Here is a 20474-nt window from a genome sequence, read left to right on the forward strand (position 1 = left end):
GGGAGAGGCCGCAGCAGAGGGAGGCCCGCATACCACCAAAAAAAAAAAAAAAAAAAAAAAAAGAATCCACCTGCCAATGCAGGGGACACAGGTTCCGGCCCGGTCTGGGACGATCCCACATGCCGCGGAGCAACTAAGCCAGTGAGCCACTGGTGGCTCAGTGAGCCTACACTCTAGAGGCTGCGAGCCACAGGTACTGAAGCCCACGCACCTAGAGTCCACAACAAGAGAAGCCACCGCAGTGAGAAGCCTGCGCACCGCAACCAGAGAAAGCCTGCGCGTGGCAACGAAGACCCAACGCAGCCAAAAATAAATAAATAAACTTTAAAATAAATAAAATCCAAATAAAAATGAATTTTGCTACAAAAATAAAAGTAGGGAGAGAAAATGCTTTAAGCACTCATTGCTAGCAATAAAAAATATAAGCTAACCTACAAAGAAACACATATGAAGGTTTATAAAAAAAAGTAGACAGTAGCAAATTAAGCAGTATTTTACATTTACATTAAATAGGTCCAAACACTCCTGTAGACTTCACTAAGCTCTGGAGGCAGGACTATTTTACAGTCGTCACAGATATTTATACTGCAGACTCTCGTATGTGTCACTTTAACAAAGCAACCTGTGCCCGTGGGGACTCCCAGCAGCACGGATGGGGTCCAAGGACCACAATGACTAAAGGAGTATTGGATGGTGTGGCTGGTGGGCTGGCAAAAGAGAGTCAAAGCTCCAGTGAGGTCTGGGCTGACTGGGCAAACTCACAAACCTCTGGCCCTAACACCTCCTCTGATTCTGATTTCCTATTGCACTTGCCTCAGAGTCGCAGAATCTGTGAACTGGCCAAGTAAAAGCTGTAATAAATCTCTTTTTTTCAACAGAGACCGATAAAAAACTGCCAAAACTCTCCACTCCCACCATTAGACAAGCATGCTGCAAGGAAGGACAACTACAACAAAAACAACAGCAACATCAACAAAAACTCACGGGAAAAACTGAAGGAAAATAACAGAAAGGAGAAAAAATGATGAAAAAAGATAAGCAATGTGGAATAAAGATTAGCAATGTGGAATAAAGATTCAAAAGATTCAATATATATGTAATAGGAATTTAAAGAGAAACTATAAAAATTAACAAAAATAAAAGGCAATATGCATTTTTCCGATAAAAGGGCATATCAATGTCAAGCCAAATTAATGAAAGGCCAATATCCTAGACATATGATAGTCAAACTGTTAAATGTGTATGAGAAAGGAAAAAATACACTAATTAGGCCAAAAGAAAAAAAGTGACCCAAGAATTCTATATTCAGCCAAGCAGACATTCACAGGTGAGCAGAAAGGAAAGGCACTCTCAGACACACCAGGACTTGCACTATTTTGTTATTCTTCATGACTTCCACATCTCTGTCCCTTATTTTGACATAGTTGACTAGAATAGCTTTTCAAGTAAATTTTTTATGACAAATAATATATGAATAATGTAATAAAATCTAAAAATAAGAAAAATATGATTCTCTACAGACCACTAAAAGGATCTAGGAGTCTATAAATAAAACTGGTCGGTAAGGAAGAAAGAGAAGAGAGGGAGAAACTAAAAGAGGGCTACTATTTCAAATTATGCAATTTCAATATCAGTAGTAGGTTGTGGTTTTTATCTACCATTCTGGATTTCTGGTATATTCCACGTTTTCCCCAATGAATAAATGTGAATACACACACACACACACACACACACACACACAGGTGAACAAATACTTTTGTGAAATTTCATAAATAAAAGTATATAATAAATTTCTAGCAACCATCCAGAAAATGGAGAAGACTACTCTCAAAACCATATGCTCCCTTCACATCAGAAACATTCAAGCAGATAGATTAATCTATCTTTTGGGAAGAAAGATTAATCTATCTTTCAGGAAGTGTGCTAGAATAACTTCCAGCACTGGGTAGGTTAGATGATCTCCGAACTATTTTGAGTAACAAATATCAATCTAAGACTATAACCACCACTTTTCAATGAAAAAACAAAACACTCATTTAAAAAATGGACAAAGGATTTCTCCAAAGGTGGTATAAACAAATGGCCAACAAGTATATGAAAAGATGCTCAATATCACTATTAGGAAAATGCAAAGCAAAACCACAATGAGATACCGCCTCACATCCATTACGATGGCTACTGACCAACAAAAACAGAAACAAGTGTTGGCAAGGATGTGGAGAAATTGGAACCCTGTGCATTGTTGGTGGGAATCTAAAATAGTTGTCATTATAGATGGTACAGTATGGTAATAACATTTTCCCAGAAAAATGGAAAACAGAATTACCATATGATCCAACAATCCCACTCTTGGGTATACACCCAAAAGATGTGAAGCAAGGACTCAAAGAGATATCTGCTATGAACCCATGTTCATAGCAGCATTATTCACAATAGCCAAAAGGTAGAAGCTACTCAAGTGTCCACTGATGGATAATTGGGAAAACAAAATGTGGTTTTTTATACATATTATGAAATATTATTCAGCCTTAAAAAAGAAAATTCTGGCACATGGTATGACATGGATGAACCTAGAGAACATAATGCTAAGTGAAATAAGCCAGTCACAAAAGGACAAATACTGTATGATTCCACGTATATTAGATACCTAGCACAGACAAATTCATAGAGACAGGTAGCCAGGGCAGTAGGGAATGGGGAGTTGATTAATGGGTATAGTTTCAGTTTTGCAACATGAAAAGAGTTCTGGAGACTGGTTACACAAGAACATGAATATACTTAACACAACTGAACTGTACACTTTTAAAAATGGTTAATATGATCAACTGTATGTCTATCTTAACTACAATTTTTTTTATGTAAAAGAAAAAAAAACTATACCATCACTTTAAGTGCTCCCAGAATTTGTCCCACTACTTTTAGAGTACTATGCAATTTAAAATGATCTGGTAGAAGGCCAAAAGCAGAAAAAAATCATTATGTAAAATAAGGGCTCTGGTACTTATTGCCAACTGTCCTTCACATAGGATGCGTGATATACGAATTTATATCAACAATGTAAGAGTCCCCACTTCCACCTTCCCTTGCCATCGCAGAGGATGTTCATTTCATTTTCTTAAACTGTAGCTGACTTGAGCATGAAAATCACATCGCTTATTACTTTTTCTTGTTTTCCCCTACTTCTAGGAATTTGAGAAAATTATCACAGATAAGCAAAGATTTTTAGCTAAAAGGTGATTCAAAACAATGTTTTTCAATGGCAAGAAACTGGAAAAAACAAATGCTAAACAGGTAGCTGGCTAAAGAAATAGTTCTTTAAAGCAGAATATGATCTAGCTATTAAAATGAGACTATCTGTAATCATGGGAAAACGTTTACAGTAAATGTGTAAAAAGGACAATGTGTAAAAATGTCATTAGATGCTAACGTAATAACTGATTCCACCTTCCAAATCTTGTCAAGGGTTATTTAAGGGGTAATGAGACTTTAGGGGGTCTCTCTGTACCTACCAATGGTTTCTAAACCATGAGGAGCACATACTACTTCTACAATTTTTTTTAAACAACTAAAATTTATTGACCTACTTAAAACCAAAATCATCCTCCCCCCGCCCAAACTAGTTCCCTAGTTTAATATCCTCTTAGTCAGTGCCAGAATTATGTGCCCCATCGTTTTCAATATCTCATTTATCACTGATTCCTCCTACTTCTCAGACCCAATTAACAAATTATGGTGATTCAATTGTTCCCCATACCTGCCCATTCCTTTATTTTCTCACTGCTATCATCAACTATGGTTCAGGCCTTCATTACCCACAATATAAAATTTTCCAATCAAGTCATATCTTGGTCTCCCTATTGTAAATCTCTCGCCATTCTAATCCACTTAGCAACTATAACCAGGTCTCCAAACACTACTACTACCAGTCCTCTCTGTCCTCTGGACTATTATAACCATCTGCTCAGCCAGCCATTCACTGCCCTTCACAATTTGGTTCCAACCTACTTAACAATCTCATCTCACTCCTAGTAACGCTCAGCTGCTACAGCAACAACAAATAATTGTAGTAGCTGTCAGTTATTGAGCACTTACTTTGCCTCACACAGGGTGCTAACTGCTGTAATATGCATAACTTCCTTAATCACAATGCCTCTCTTGAAGGATATTACTATTAAGAGTTCTATTCCACGAAGGAGTTAACAAGCAGAGAGCAATTAGAGCCTAATGAACAAACACAGGCTTAAGGACTGATTTCATCTGTAGCTCCAGTTCTTCCACCAGGTAGCACTGTGACGCTTACAAATTCTGCACTTATGGACTCATGAGTACTACTGCTCATTTGTCATTCATGTTTTCTAACATGCTGTTAATGTGTTATTCTACTAAAGGAAAAAAAGGGCAAACTCGTAAAATAATTTTAAAATTTCAAAATGGTCATTCATTCTTTTGTTCAAAATGCTCAGCTGCATTTCTAGAATTCACAGTCCTTGAACACACAACCACTTTTTTTTTAAGTACTGGGCTATACTACTATGACTTAAAATTAGTTAACCTATTTTGTGCTGGATACGACTTTCTTCAAAAACCTCAAGTATCTTTAATCATTTTATCAAAGCATCATTCTTTTGTAATTTAATTACAAAAGAAATCACCAATTTAAAATATAAACATTACATACTCCTTGCAAACTACATTTGTACTAGCATTCATTCATCATTCGATGGCCAACTATCATTTACTCACTCAACAAAAACACCTGACTGCCTACCAGGAGAAAAGTACTGCTCCAAGCACTTAGGTTATAGCAATAAACATGAAAAACAAAACAAAGTTCTTCTTCTCATGGTGCTCACATTCCAGGCAGGTACTGATGATAACTACGTATACAAAGTTTTAAATTTCAAACAGTGGTAAGTTCCATGAAGAAAAAATTTAAAAAACAAAAAACCAAAAATGACAATGTAATACAGTGGTAGGGAGCAATGTATTGGCATGAATCAGCAATGTAATACAGGAGAAGAGTAGGTGGAATCAAATGAAATGGATAGAGAAGGGCTCTAAAGAGGTGACAGAGGAACTTAAACCTGAATGAAAAAAGGAACCAGCTAAGTAAAGATTAGGAGAGAGCACTCCAGCCTCCTTGCTAGCAATCAGCAAAGCAAAGGCTCTGGTGTGAGAACTTGCTTCATCTGCTTAAAGAGCAAAATGGATGCCTTTGAGATGGTTACAAGATGAGGTTAAATGGAGACTCAAGACTAGTGATCTCATAGGCCATATATGGAGTTTAAAATAATATCCAAAAGTGTAATGGGAAGCACTGGAGAGTTTTACAAAGGGGAATGATGAGACCTGTTTCCTTAAAAGATCAATCTGGCCGCAGTGATGTAGACAGTTAAGAGAGGGAACAGGAATATCAGTTGTTAACAATCCAAGCAACAGACAAGAGTAATTTGGCAGGAGTTACGAAACATATTATTAGTTCTATTTAATTAGACACAAAAGGTCTTCCATTTATATAACAAACTGAACTCATGTTTATCTCCACTCCTCCCAAAAAGTCACTAAAATAATAAAACAATTTATAAGGGCAGAAACCCACAAAGACAGAGAACAGGGAACCACAGTACACAAATGTCCTGAAATTTTTGGAAGATGGAAAAAAATGAAACAAGGATAATAACCAAAAATAATGTAATTCATCCTGAGTAATTTTGGATAGTCTCAGGACTTTGGGGCATCAACCTCCTTGAAATGTAACGGTGAGTCTTAAGGTTGACAATGAAGATCAAATAGATATCTTTATATCAATCTGTTAAAACTCATCCCATAGAGCCAAAATATGAGGGATAAGAAACTAAGCCAAAGATCTGCATTTGGAGATCCAAATCACACAGATAAGAGGTGAGGCACTGTTCTGAATACAGATGCCCTATGTTAGCTACCCAGCAAATTTAAAACATTTTCTCTAGAGAAAAGGAATGGCTCAGAAGACCTATATAGATAACGATTATCTGGGAATCACTGAAGACAATGATCTAGTATAATCTTATTGAAAGTCTTTAACATGAATGAGCAATTTCATCTTTAGGGATTTATCACAAGAGATGATAAAAGTGAGTAAAGGCAGCTTCCCTGGTGGCGCAGTGGTTAAGAATCTGCCTGCCAATGCAAGGGACACGGGTTCGATCCCTGGCCTGGGAAGATCCCACATGCCACGGAGCAAATAAGCCCGTGCGCCATAACTACTGAGCCTGAGCTCTAGAGCCCACAAGCCACAACTACTGAGCCCACATGCCACAACTACTGAAGCCTGCATGCTTAGAGCCCGTGTTCCGCAACGAGAAGCCACGACAATGAGAAGCCTCCACTCGCCACAACTAGAGAAAGCCCACGCTCAGCAATGAAGACCCAACACAGCCATAAATAAATAAATAAATAAATAGCTAGATACATAAATAAATTTTTTAAAATAAGTGAGTAAAGGGTTAATAAAAGAGACGTTCACTGGGAATTCCCTGTTGGTTAGGACTCGGTGCTTTCACCGCTGAGGGCCTGGGTTCAATCCCCAGTCGGGAAACTAAGATCCCACAAGCAGCGTGGCATGGCAAAAAAAAAAAAAAAAAAAAAAAAAAAAATATGTTCACTGCAATACTGTTTATAATATCAAACCAATGAAAGCAATTAGTCATACAGAACAGATAGCTATGATACATCCATACATTAAAAAGGAAAACACTGACATAAGATGAACATAAAATATTACATGAAAAGGACAATATGCAAAATAATACATGGACCCAACACATGGCGCTAAGCCTTTTGCTTATGTAGCTTTTTTCCTATGATGAAAATAGCTTATTTGCATAATTAATAAAAATAATTAAAAGATTACATGATTCTTGAATAATGGATAAATTAACCATAAAGTTTTTAGACTTAATGATATTTTGATCTCGAAAAATTATCTAAGAAATCATTAAGAAACTAGTAACATTTGCTTCTTTAAAAAATCCATTAGCTCTTATCAAATTAATTTTAAATTTAAATGAAATAATGATTTCAATGGAAAAACAAAGTAAAATATAAAGAAATAACTGAACCACAAAGATTCCATAAGCAGTTCTCCATATTCTTCCTACTATCCCCTTGAATGATATTTGTAATTTGATAAATCAATAACCATCAAAAAAGCTACATGAAAACAACACCTTCAGCAACAGACTTTTAAATTTGCATTTTCAGTGCTATATATTTCAAACATTCTTATATCCTATATTGGGAGATGACATTAAGCATTTCTAATCACTAAATGTCTCAGGCAAAACATGATCTTTAAGCATTTTAAAAAAATGGAAATTGAACTTTTTGGAAAACAAAATTTTATAAAAGCAAGCACGCTTGAAAAGACCAATTAAGAAATGTCTACTTAGCAAAATGTCATTTAAAATATTAATTATGAAGGCAAATATATGTAAGTGGGAAGAAAATATAATTCATATGCACAATAATCATGATTAGCTAAAATTACAGACATGAAAAATACCAAAAAGTAATAAAAACAAAAATCTACCAAGTAGCTAAATGTGGGTAAAACAAATGAGCCAGTAGAATAGAAAACTGACCACATTCATGTATACACATGTATATACAGAAATAAATGACAGAAATGGCATTTTACGATATAGTAAAATATAGACTGTCATTAATTGACTAATCGTTAATCAATAAATGACGGGACATTTACTATCACTTTCAGACAATTAGTTATATCCCTACATCATATATACCGTGAACAAAAAAATCCTAATGGATAAAATTATTAGGAAAAAAACTATAGAAAACTTGTATTTTTGTAGTTATGAATTGAGAAGGTGATCTTAACTATCCAAAAAACCCAGAATCTATAAAGGCAAAGACAAATATTAATGTCTTAGAACCATAAACTTAGAACCAAACAGAAAAGTAGCCAAAGGACATAGGAAATTTGCAGTAGAAATAAAAAGACTAATAAATATTTTTAAATGACCAATCTGAGTGAATAAAATTTTTTTTAACTTATCAAATATGCAAAAATTTTAAAGATCACTGACATTCATTGTTGGGTGAGGTTGTGCGGGAAAAGATGCACTTAATACTTCAAGGAGTTTAAAAAGGCAAAACCTTTTGGAGGGCTTGAGTACATTATCAACACCTAAACAGACATTCATTTTGACCCACCTATTCTATTCTACTTCTGAGAATCAATCCAACAGATATACTAGCACAGCTGTACAAACCTGCATCACCAGGATGTTCTCTCTGGTACTACCTATAATGCACAAAACTTAAAGCAACTCAATGGATGCAATCTGACACCATGAGAAGGGACTGACTTAAACAAACAACATTCATACAATGATTATGCCCTCATTTTTTTTAAATGGGGTAAATCTGAATATACTGATGTAAGACTACAAAAGATAAACACTATCCTTTCTGACAGCTTTCCCATCCTGACTTCTAGAACTTGGAACTATGATTTGATTTCTCCTTTAAGAGCCATCAAACTTTGATTTCCAATTTTCTATGGAAGTCTAAATTGGGATTTTATAAAAGCATGTTTTCTTATACCAATTGTATCATGAAAAGAAGTATTAAAAATTGAGCAACAAAGATGTTATCATGGTGAATGATTCCCATAGCAATCTATGAAATAGATTTTTAAATATAAATTAGGTTTATTAATTAGGTTTATTAGTCTATTTTAAGTTATCTGCTTTAATAACCAGCTGAAGGTAGTTACAAGTTTAAAAAATGATTCGTAATTTTCAAAAATTTTAAAAACACTTCATGTTTTCATTCATTACAAATGCTTTAACAGTGGCTTCCTTAAGAAATATGAAATAGCCAATTCCTGAACTGATACTTTAAATTTATGTCCTTTTTTTTTTAAAGAGCAATTAATGACATGTCAATACCTGGTCAATCACAGTTGATGTTCAAAGATGCCTGATAAGTGAAAACTATGTGATGCTATCACAGCTGATATAGTAAGTATAAATCCTGACCTCTCAGTCTCAACTTCAAAGGGATGCCACCTACTTGGTACAAAAAAGTGTCTAAATAACTCAAATCATTTTCACACCTTCTGACACAAGAATCACCTAGTTATAAATGATAATTTACAAAGAGTTCTATGGAATAACTTCCTAGTTTATTAGAAATCTAAATATTTTTTACTTGTAAGAAACATTTGACATAATTTAGGTGGTTTATTTATAATATGAAAATCCAGTCATGCTAAAAAACAACATAAAAGTTCCTAGAACACTTTATTTTGAGAAAGTGATTACCTACGAGGAGGGAGGAAACAGAGTTGGAGAGAGAGGGCTTTAGCTGTTGCTGTAATCTTACTTTTAAGCAAAAACTGAAAGCGAAATTGTCATTTTGCAGGCAGACTCCCTAGGTTCTAAACAACTCACTACCTCTTTGTGACCTTTAGAGCAAGTTATTTAATCTCCCAGTACCTCAGTTTCCTTAATCTGTAAAATTTGGATAAATAATAACATTTCCTGCTACATAGGATTAAATGAGTTGATATATGTGAAGTGCTTAGAATAGTACCTGACACATGGTAAATTTTACTGCCATTATTATCATCAGCCTCACCACCTATAATTATCCATCATGAAATCCAGCTGGTACCTGACACATGGTAAATTTTACTGCCATTATTATCATCAGCCTCACCACCTATAATTATCAATCATGAAATCTGGCTGGAAGGCACTGGGAAAAGAGGGGGTTAAGGTGGGATGGTATCTGATCTTTTTTCTACACGTTTCCAACATAAATGCTATTTTTGTAACAAGTGATATATAACCAGTTTAAGTGAGAAAGCAGTATGAAGTAGAATAACAAAGCTTCAGTCTTCAATTTTCAAAAACATGAGACAATTCAGGCTTTGGATTTTGAAATTTATTTTTAGCAGGAAGAACATGCTAATGATGATGACATCGTTAGAAGATACGCCCATGTCCAATACCTGCAACAGAAGCTCAATAGAAGTTAAAGAAACCATACCAAAGACTAAAGACAAAAATTGTATGACTTTACTTACCCTTAATTCTGCTAACAATAAAACAAGTAACAGTATGTTTAGGATTGAAGTTCCATCACAAGATCAAAAACTGGCAAAGTTAACTATGAAATGTATTTTTTTGAAAAATTCTATCTTTTCCTTTCTATGTAAAATTGGGCAGCCCCTCTAAAGGTAGAGTACAATGCCAACAACTATGAGTGTGTATATGTGAGCAGAGGAGGGGCAGACTGAAAAGGTGCAATGCTAAACAGTGCTACAATGTGGGGTGGGAGAACTCTGCTGCTGATACTAATTAACTGCTATCACAGATAGAGACGGCAATCATCTTTGGCACAGAGACTGCTGAAACAAGAACTAAACTCTAATAAATAAAAGCAACTTAACAGAGGCAGCATCATAACATACCTACAAATTTAAAGAGAACTGTCTTAAAAAAGGGATCCAGACATTTGAGAAATTCTCCTACATATTATTAGAAAAAGAAACTGCTACAGCAGCAAACAATTTAAACAAGAACTAATCAAATGAAAGATTCTTTTAAATAAAACCAAATCTGGTTCATCCACCCCTAACAATGGCTACTCTGCTCAAAGGAAATTTGAGAGTGTTTCTTTTTTTAACCCCTGCACCTTCCGGGGGTGTCCAGACTTCCACCTGTCCAGGTGGAAGTCCACCTGTCCAGACTTCTCATCAACAGTATCAATCATCATTCAATTTAAAGAAGCAATAATAACTTTCTACCTAAGGGTGTGTCTGAGCCAAGAGTGGGGTAGGAATATGTTAAGCATCAGAATCAGGGATGGGAATAAAGGAGTAACTTGAAGACTACCTTCCCAAACAAAAATGATGTTCAGGAACAGGGAGACTGGGGATATTCATAACAAAAAGTCTTTATTTCATAACTGTATACCCAAAAGACTGCATGTACTCAGAAATTAAATAAGTCCAACCATAATTTACTGTAGTTGACACCAGACTTTATACCAACTGCTATTTTCCCATTATTTTTGTTCTTGAAGATATAGGTTTAAGCTCAGAAGATGAAATACTATTACTGGAATTTCACATGAATAATTTTAAAATTCAATTTTAAAATTGTGCTAATTCCAAATTTCTAAATTTACTTAGGCAGATTGATTTGGTTCAAATAAAAAGAAACCAATTAATGCAAGGAGTAGCTTACCTGGGCCATTGTCTAAAAAGGTCTATGTCCCAAAAATGCAGAATGTTCAGGAATATTAAGCTATTTTTAAATTCCTACCAAAAATAAATTAAATAAATAAGCACTAAATAAGGAAAAGGTTACGCACTTCCAATTTATGCTCTTTCTCTGCAAGGGCTTCCTTTTGACAACGAAGAAAATCTGCTAACATTCGAGTGAGTTGCTTCCTATCATCTATTTCAGCCGCCAATCTGCCATTGTAATCTGCCAGCAACATACAAGCATCCTCTACCATTTTAGAAAGTCTTTCTCCAGATTCTTTATCTAAGAAAAGCACAGAATAACAAAATTATTACACAACAAAAACAATGCCATATGTGGTTTCCTTACTCCACCTCCCAAAAAAGTTCCGGATTACATTTTCTTTTCGTACCTGTTATTTTATCTAGTAGGGATACTTCTTGAACTTCAACAGGCAAAGAAGCTATCCTTTGATGAACTGCTGCATCACCAGAAGCTGCATTTTCTAGATCTTGTAATGCTCGAACGAGATCTAGAGTCTAAAAAGTTATACAACTTCAGAACCAAAATTAGTGAAGCTTAAACAAATATAAAAGACTTGAAATTTATTTCATACTCCTTAATCCTTATGGGCTATTTATTAGTTTAAACTGCTTTCAAAGACAGTCCATTTCTTTCATATATTAAGAAAAAAGCTACACTATATTAGGTATTGGAAATATATAAATTGGAAACATAGATATTTCTAGTGGTGGAGACAGATAGTGTAAAAATAATTATGACTATTAAAATGATGTGATTCATTTATAAGCCAAATACATACAGTGGTAAAAGGCAGGCTATAATTTCAACCTGGAGAATACAAGTTTTATGTATACTATAGTCATTGTATTATCATTATACATAAGAATTTTTTGTATTAAATTGGATATTGGGGGATGGGGGATACAAATCATCTACCACAACATACAAGAGGCCCCCAAATTCCACTTCTCAATAAAGTAGTTAAAGCATAAGAGAAATGTAATTTTGGAATATGTATGTTCAAATATGGCACCTTAACTATTCTACGGTTTGTTACTAAGATCATTAAAATATTACAAAGTTCCATATATCTGGTGACTAATATTTATATAATGCTTAACCAGTATTTTATCATCAGAATATTTTAGTTGCACTGTTTTCATACCAGCTATAATTAGGAGGGAAGGGCAAGTCTCTGCTGATGATTTCACAATTCATAATATATCTAAAGTTATTCCAAAGAAAATGGTGTAAATTTTCTTTTTACTAGTCTCCATTCCCATCCCACCTCCCTTTTTCTTTTTTCTTTCTTTTTTTCATCTCTAAGCCTAGATCCTAGAACACTAGGAAATTACACACATACATGAAAAATATAGGATATTCAAATTCTGTGTATATATTTAGATGACACTGACAGCCAGTAACTGATTTTTCTTTAAGCTATTCCCTTATAAAAAATGCTATCACTGGGGTCTAGCACATAGCAAATGATCAAACATGATAAGAATGACTGGAACCTAATAAGAAATATACCATCCCAAGTGTGTTTTTAGTTCACCACATGTTTAAAATCCCAATATTAAAAAAAATAATTTTGTTATATTTCCCCTCTACAATGAAAGTGAGCTTAACAGCAATGACAATTACCGGGAAGCTTGTTTCTCATGGTGCCCCAAATAACTTATATATTTTAATTTTTTAATCAGTCTTAGAAAGTTCTAAAATTTTCTGGATTTCTAAGAAGAAACCTGGCTTTACAGTTTTGACAATGTATGCATGCTTTAATTACAACCTACTCTCATCGCACCTTCACACTCCTACATGAGCTAATTCTCCCAACGCTCAGTCAAGGATCCAGATAAGAAAGCAAAGTTGTCTGAAACAACACTAGCCTAGGACTTCCTGACAGAGGAGAATGAAATGAGTTCAACTACATTCTATAAAGAGAAATTTTAGCCATTCTTATAAAGAAAGACATATATAAAATGGTAACTATAAAGCTGAACTACTGAGAATTAAGCAGTACAACTAATCTGAAAATGGTCATTATAAAACAAAACGCAATAGCATTTTACACAACAAGTACTACGGAAGAGTCAGGTGGTTACTCAGAAACTCCTAGGAAGTACAACTTAGGTTACTCTGTCATGAGGTAGAAAAGGAGAGGGTAAGACCCTATATTTAGAACTGGGGTAAAATACTGTTCATGGAGTCATTACGGCGCTCTTAGCAAAAAGTGATTCCTTGTCTTGAATTATTACCAAACAGAGAGAAATATAAGTCTTAGTGTTTGGCTGTTCCAAACGTTATGTTCCTATTACACTTCTATTCAAGCTGTTGTCCATGGTGACCATATGGGCTTCAGCATTCCTGTCATTAAGCCCCAACAGGGGCTTGACTCAGGTACTAGCTGAGACCCTCAGTCAAATTCTTTCTGCCTCCTGAGTACTAACACTGATATAAATCCACAATTCCAGGCAGTAATTGGTTGTATCTTTATTTCAAGCTCTTTTCATGGCAGAAAGAGCTCCATCCAGCTTCAGGTTTCACACGGTGAGTTCTGGTCCAGGTCTCCAACTCCTTAAGTTCTTGTTACTCTACAGGATACTAATTTCTGCAAACCATGTTGCTTCCAGACAAAAGCTCAGCAGGAACCATACTCTGGCTCACATTTTGAGTTATGTTTCTGTACCATTTGTAGCCATGGCAATATATACCTTGTTTTAAGAATATAGCTATGTCTTCATTTTCTCCTTTAAAATTTTATCTGTCCCTCCTATATGTTTGAAACATAGAAGCAGGAAGCTTTAAGACTCAATGCCCCATAATTAAGGTAAAAATGTCTTTTTGGAATCATCTGATGGTTAGAAAATGCTATACTGTATCAACCTGGGAGGACATGGAGTATTAAGATAATGATTCTGATTCATCTTATTTTATTACCATGGAACTACATGGTTTTATATAGTTACATAGAACTGTATGAATACATACTCGTAAACTCTAACATGCATTTTTACATGTGTAAAAGCAAAAATACTTAAAAGAGTGGTGCTTATCTCTAGGCATAGAATTTTTAGCATACTTAAATCAAACAACAAAATAGTCTTATCATATAATGTTTTATTTATTTAAAAGGAAACTGTTTAAATGGTAGCTATCTCATCAGACCTAATCATACTTAGCAATCAAATACTCTTTCTACACAAAATGTAAGCGCCTAATATACAACACACTACGTTAAACATAAGCAATGTATTAATCAGAAAATAAGACTTATTCACATAGCTTCTTTCCTGTACCCAGAATTATAATAAAAGTCAATTTACAGAAGTAAAACATTGAAATTAGTAAAGCTTGATGGCTACATGAAGTACTAGCAATTAAATCCCTTAACAGAGAAAAACCACTACCTGTGGTGGTTCACTTGGAGATCCTAGAGAGGAACAGTTTTCATTCTCATCCACCTTTATCTGTTCATATGTTCGCTTCCTAGGCTTCTTATCGCCATCTGAATTGAAAGAACATTTAAGTTTTAATGAGAGAATACATTTTAATGAAGAGATAAGGATAAAAGATTATATACTTACACAGAGCTTGCTTAAGTTGTTCTAATACATCATTTTCATAAACAGACCTTTCTTCCCAAATAGATAACACTCTTCCAAGGTGCTTCTTACAACTTTCATCAGTTTCACTAAAGAAAGATAAAAACATTAACAGTAAAATGCATAGTGCTATTGCAAAGATAACGGTGATTGTAAATACAATGACACTCATTCCCTGAAAAAAGCTGCCCAAATGTTTACTGAGTTCCACTATGTGACCAGCAGTTCAGGGGTGAAGTGACCAAGATAGACATATCCCCTGCTTCCCTTAAAGAGCTTAGAGACATATTGTTAAACAAAAAATGATGAAAGTGTTAGTACTGGTGACTAGGGGTTATCAAGAAGGTACCCCTAACCTAATGGGGGATGAACATAAAGCTAAGGAAGATTTCTAATAGGTGATTTTTAAACTTATTTAACAAATATTTATTGATCAAGGTACTATCTCTGACACTGGAGATACAAATGGAGCTTTATGGCAGCTGTATTTTTGTAAGTGCCACAAAAGAGAACAGAGTGTTAAAAACAGGCTTAACAGAGAGACACAGTCCACTTCAAGAGAGATCAGGAAGGGTATGTGAGGAAGGGTATTTGAGGAAATGATGTATTTAATCTGAGTTCTAAAGACTGGATATAGAGGGAAGTGGGAAATAGACTACTTCCAACCACTTCCCACTGCCTTCATCACTACCACCGTAGAATGAGCCACTATTATCTCTTGCCTGGATTTTTTTTTTTAAGATTTATTATTTATTTATTTATTTTATTTATTTTTGGCTGCGTCAGGTCTTAGTCACGGCATGCAGGATCTTCGTTGATCTTGCCTGGATTTTGGTAACGGTCTTCTCATTGGTCTCCCAGGCTCTACTCCTTCATTCTATTCTCTACTAAAGTAAATCATAACATACTGCTCTCAGTTCTCTAAGAACCACCAATCATACCAAGAATAAAAGCGAAATTCTTATCCTGGGTCACAAAGTGGACATATTCTGCTTCCTGGCTGCCTCTCAGTCCACATTTCCTAAATACAAATCTCCTTGCTGATCCTCAAACACGCCCAGCACATGGCTATCTCACTGTTTCTGCCAAGTTTTTTCTCTACCTAGGATCCACTCCTCCTAGAGTCAAATGGCTCGTTTCATCCCTCCCTTTAGTCTCTGTTCAAATGCTACCTCCCCAAAACAGTCAATCTTTTGTCTCATAAAATAACTGAGCACCATCACACTCTCTAGCTCCTTCTCTGCTTTACGTTTCTTCAAAGTACTTATCTTTTGACATTTTAATATATATTCACTTGTCTATTACTTTGTCATCCACTGAAATGTAAGCTCTACTAGAACAGAACTTTGTCTCTTTCACTACTGTATCCTCACTGACTAGCACATAGTAGGTGGTCAATAAATATTTTATTGAATTCTAGGGAGAAGCAACATATATTAAAAAGCCTAAGGCAGAAAGAACTAAAAGAGATTCAGTTAGCTTAAACTGTACAGTGTATAGAGTGTATGTGAGAGAGTGTGGTGGTGGGGGGATGGCCACGGGGAATGTGAGAGAGGAGACTGAAGAGGTAGCCTGGGCCATGAAGGAACACCTGAAGTCTTACTCAGGACCTGAGACTTGATCTCTAGGACAAACGAGAACCACTCAAAGGCAAGAGAGTGTTGTATCAGGTCTGCAACTCTGGCTACAGTTTCCTAAATGGATTAAACAATATTGGAGGCTACTGTAATTATACAGAAATGACATTATGGTAATTGGAATGGAAAGAAATCTAAAGAACCGAGGGAACTATATGTACTATAAGGGATAAGGGGGGGGCGTGAAGGAGAAAGGACAGTTGATATATTATAAATCACTATATCACAGAGAGTTCAAGATAACACCTAGTTTCTCACATGGGCATCTGGATAGATGGAGTTGCCATTCATCAACAGAGTGAACCCAGAGAGGAAGCAAGTTTGACAGGGAGGAAGGACATAGTGAGTTCAATAACAGACACAGTGAGTCTGAGATGTTTGGAGGCATACAACTAGAAATCAATAGGCAATTGGATATACAAGACTAAAAGGAAAAACATCTGGACTGAAGCATAAGATTGCCAGTTTTTAGGGTATGGATAATAACGAAATACATGTAACGTATGAAATCACCCAGAGGGCTAGTAAAGAATATGACACCAGAAGGCGGCCCAGGACTAAACTCTAAGAAACACCAGCACCTGAAAAGATGGTAAGAGTATCTAAACTGAAGGATAAATAATATTAATTTTAAAAAGCAATATACTGCAGTGTTTCACACTCTGTAATTTTTTTTTCCACACTCCATAATTTTTTAAAAAAATGCATCTACTGTGACTAAACCTGCAGGGCATGTGGTAAGTATATTTTCATCCTTCAATCATTCAACACAGATCATCATTCACCACTGAATTCTATAATTTAGATTGATTTAATCGCCTACCCCAATAATGTTTACTCAGTAATCTACCAAATATTTGCATATAATGTTTGGAAATAAGCATTTTAAAAGTACAGATTTCTACCTTCAGAATTTTTCTGTAGCAAAATTTTCAACAGGCTTATGATTATTTTAAATATTCTGTATTTCCAAAGCATTTAAAAATGTTATGACATACACCCACACACTAGAAAACCTTAAAATCATTATAAGCAATATGAGAGAAAGGGGTACTAAGTTTTTCCAGAAATATTAGTTGGAAGATTGATAGTTTTATAAGCACACAAATTTTCAATTCAACACATTCATTCATTCTTAATGAATTTCATTCCAAAATGGCAGTTGCTTTTGGTTACTTAAGGAAAAGGTGAAATTCAAGTACTCCAAATGCCCACCTTAGTAACAGCTCAAAAAATGTTTCCTTCACAGCAAGTATTTAACACATTTACAAATGCCATTACAGGTAAGTCTTTTCAAGTGAAAACCTCAAAGAAATATATACTTTGTTTTTTTATTTTAATGTCTTAAGGCAAGTTTTAGCAAAAGGACACATTAGGCATTTACAACAGGTTACCTAGTACCCAAAACAATTATCATACCTTGAAACATGCTTAAAAGCCTCCACTATAACTGGTGCAAAATCTTTTGTAAACTCTGGCCCCTTCCTTTTGCTGTTCTGAATGACATCATTAGCTAGGTAGAGAAAAGTAAGCTTCCTGTTTGGTTTGGCTGAAAAAAAAAAAAAAAAATTTAACCTAATTAAAATATCCTCACTTAATTTAGACAAACTTTCTCAATACCTGAATTAAGCAGTTTGAGAACTAGACAAACTTACTAACCTTTGTGTATTATGTTCAACCCTAGCTTCTCATTCTACTACCAAACTTAGCAAGTCATTATTCTTTAAAAGATAACTACTCTGGTTTCTGAAGATCACTCATGTAAGGAAAAAAGAGAACTTAAGAGGCAGAGATAGTCAATGAAATATCTGTTTCCTTACAGTTCTAAGTCGCCCAAACCACTTATCCTTGATTAGTCTTTTTTTTAACCAAAAGAAAATTATTTATTTACTCCAAATTATTTAATCCAAAATTAAAAAGAAATTGGTGGTAAGGAAATAGACTGTTACATGACACAAGATAAAAAGCCTAATTCTATATTTAAAAAAAAAAAAATCAAACCTTAAAAATAAAAATACTACCACCTCGTGTCGTGCACATGAGCACCACAGGGCCAGGGACGGACCAGCTGTCAGGTGGGCAGGCGGGCGGGGAGGAAGCCGAGGCCGCAGCTTGAGGGAGGCCCTGGCCTCTCCTCGCCTGTGTCTGGCAGAGCCGGTGTGAGACGAAGAGACTGTTAAGGGAAACACTGACCAAAACCGCCTGCTCTGTCCAGGCAAGATAGTAACCACTTGCATGAGTTATCTTACAACAGAAGGTCCTGCTTCGGAACGTGGAACTAACAAGTTACCACAAACCAGAAGAATTTGGGAAAGGTCACAAGAGAGAGGAGATGCCAGTCCATACGTCCTCCCAACCTCCCAGAATCCTTCTCACTGGAATCCACCTTGCCTGAGCAATCCTTGATTGCTAGTCTTAATTATTTCCAAACTAATAGTTTTATACACAGAAATCCTCACATCTGACTATCCTGTACTAAATTTTATTAAAACTATTAAACACTACATGAAATACAGCCACTTAAGATGGTGATTGGTCATGTTACTAAAATGGTACCCTAAATCTTAACTGAATTTATGACTATTTTAATACCCATGTTGATTTAAAACTCAACATTATTGTCAAACAAAAGGATACAAAATGTAAAATAGGTTGAAAGAGACATCACTTCAATCAATTACATATTTTTTGCTTATGAAATAAATATTTGCCAAGCTAATAGAGTAAATGTTAGGGAAACCAAATGGACAAAGTTTAGATTTTTTCCCCCCTTTCGATTACATGGCCTTAAATAACTGATTCATCTTGACAAAAATATGCCCCTACTCACTATATTCTGTGGGTATGGTCATCCTCCTAAAAGAGCAGATAAGATTTCACTAATTGCTGACCAGAATCCATTTTTTACTGTGTTACAATGTTAAGTGGCATAGTAGTATTGAATATGACTTAAGATTCATATATAAAAGGAAAACCTATTAGTTGAACACAATCTTTTATATTGACTATTTTCATAATACAATTTTACTAGAATTAAAATTGAATCATTCAAAGTTGTACAATTATATTCAGAAACAACATACTTTGTGGCATCCACATCACAATGGTGTAGGGGACTTATGATCAGGACTGATAATCCAGTGCACTATTCATGTGGGCCAGTTTATTGGATTTAAGACAAATATTTGGGCCAGGTTCATTTGGTCCTCAAGATGTGAGTATTCATTTTAAAATTTAACCCACTCTTGAGTTCACATTTTTCTTCTAGGGGAAACTAGCATCCCAACCCTCTCATAAGAAACTGTAAAATACTGAGTCACAACTGATCAGACCTTACAAACCTGTGCCACCCACTGCATAACCTGGTTTGCCTGTCTAAAGTTGCAGCCCACCAATTTTCGTGCTTTTCAAAGTTGCTGGCATAGAATAAAGATAAGGGAGAGATGGCGATAACAGAGACCAATTTCTGATTCTTCTGTCTTGTCTGGTTAGTCAAGCCATAGAGTATAACTGGTTAAGATACCAGGACTCTTTCCCATGAAAATGATAATAATGGTAACTTTCCCAGTATTCAACCCTATCTTTTTTTTTTTTGTACCTACCCCTGCCTCTGCCCACAAAAAACCTCACACAAAGAAAAGGCCTTATTTAATCCAAGTATTAGAAGTATTATTTAATCCAAGTATTTGCCTTCTTAGCATCAAAATGAGTTTAAATACTCAAATCTGTTCTAAGCACTTTATATATATATATATATATATATATAAATAACCTAATTTAATCCATATAATGTAAGGTACCATTATTATCTGCATTTGGCAGCTGAATAAAAATAGACATCAAAAAGGTTATCTGCGGGGCTTCCCTGGTGGCGCAGTGGTTGCGCGTCCGCCTGCCGATGCAGGGGAACCGGGTTCGTGCCCCGGTCTGGGAGGATCCCA

At 35.2% G+C, this 20474-nt stretch overlaps 1 protein-coding gene across 5 annotated transcripts in view; it reads right to left on the reverse strand.

Moving 5' to 3' along the window:
* The window catches only part of RPRD1A (regulation of nuclear pre-mRNA domain containing 1A), a 77801-nt gene that overhangs the window by 22365 nt on the left and 34962 nt on the right, over positions 1–20474 (reverse strand). For 3 of the 5 annotated variants that reach the window (XM_024120806.3, XM_055080402.1, XM_028480226.2), the window contains 5 exons: positions 17953–18082; positions 14879–14985; positions 14702–14799; positions 11677–11803; positions 11392–11567 (listed from right to left, as the gene is read on the reverse strand). In XM_024120806.3, coding sequence (XP_023976574.1) covers positions 11392–11567; positions 11677–11803; positions 14702–14799; positions 14879–14985; positions 17953–18082 — 638 coding nt within the window. Of the gene's footprint in view, positions 1–9889; positions 10025–11391; positions 11568–11676; positions 11804–14701; positions 14800–14878; positions 14986–17952; positions 18083–18557; positions 18679–20474 lie in introns of those variants that run through there. The other 2 variants (XM_024120807.3, XM_028480225.1) reach the window with 2 other exon arrangements.

This window comes from Physeter macrocephalus, chromosome 19 (assembly GCF_002837175.3).
Source record: "Physeter macrocephalus isolate SW-GA chromosome 19, ASM283717v5, whole genome shotgun sequence".
Classification (NCBI taxonomy): domain Eukaryota; kingdom Metazoa; phylum Chordata; class Mammalia; order Artiodactyla; family Physeteridae; genus Physeter; species Physeter macrocephalus.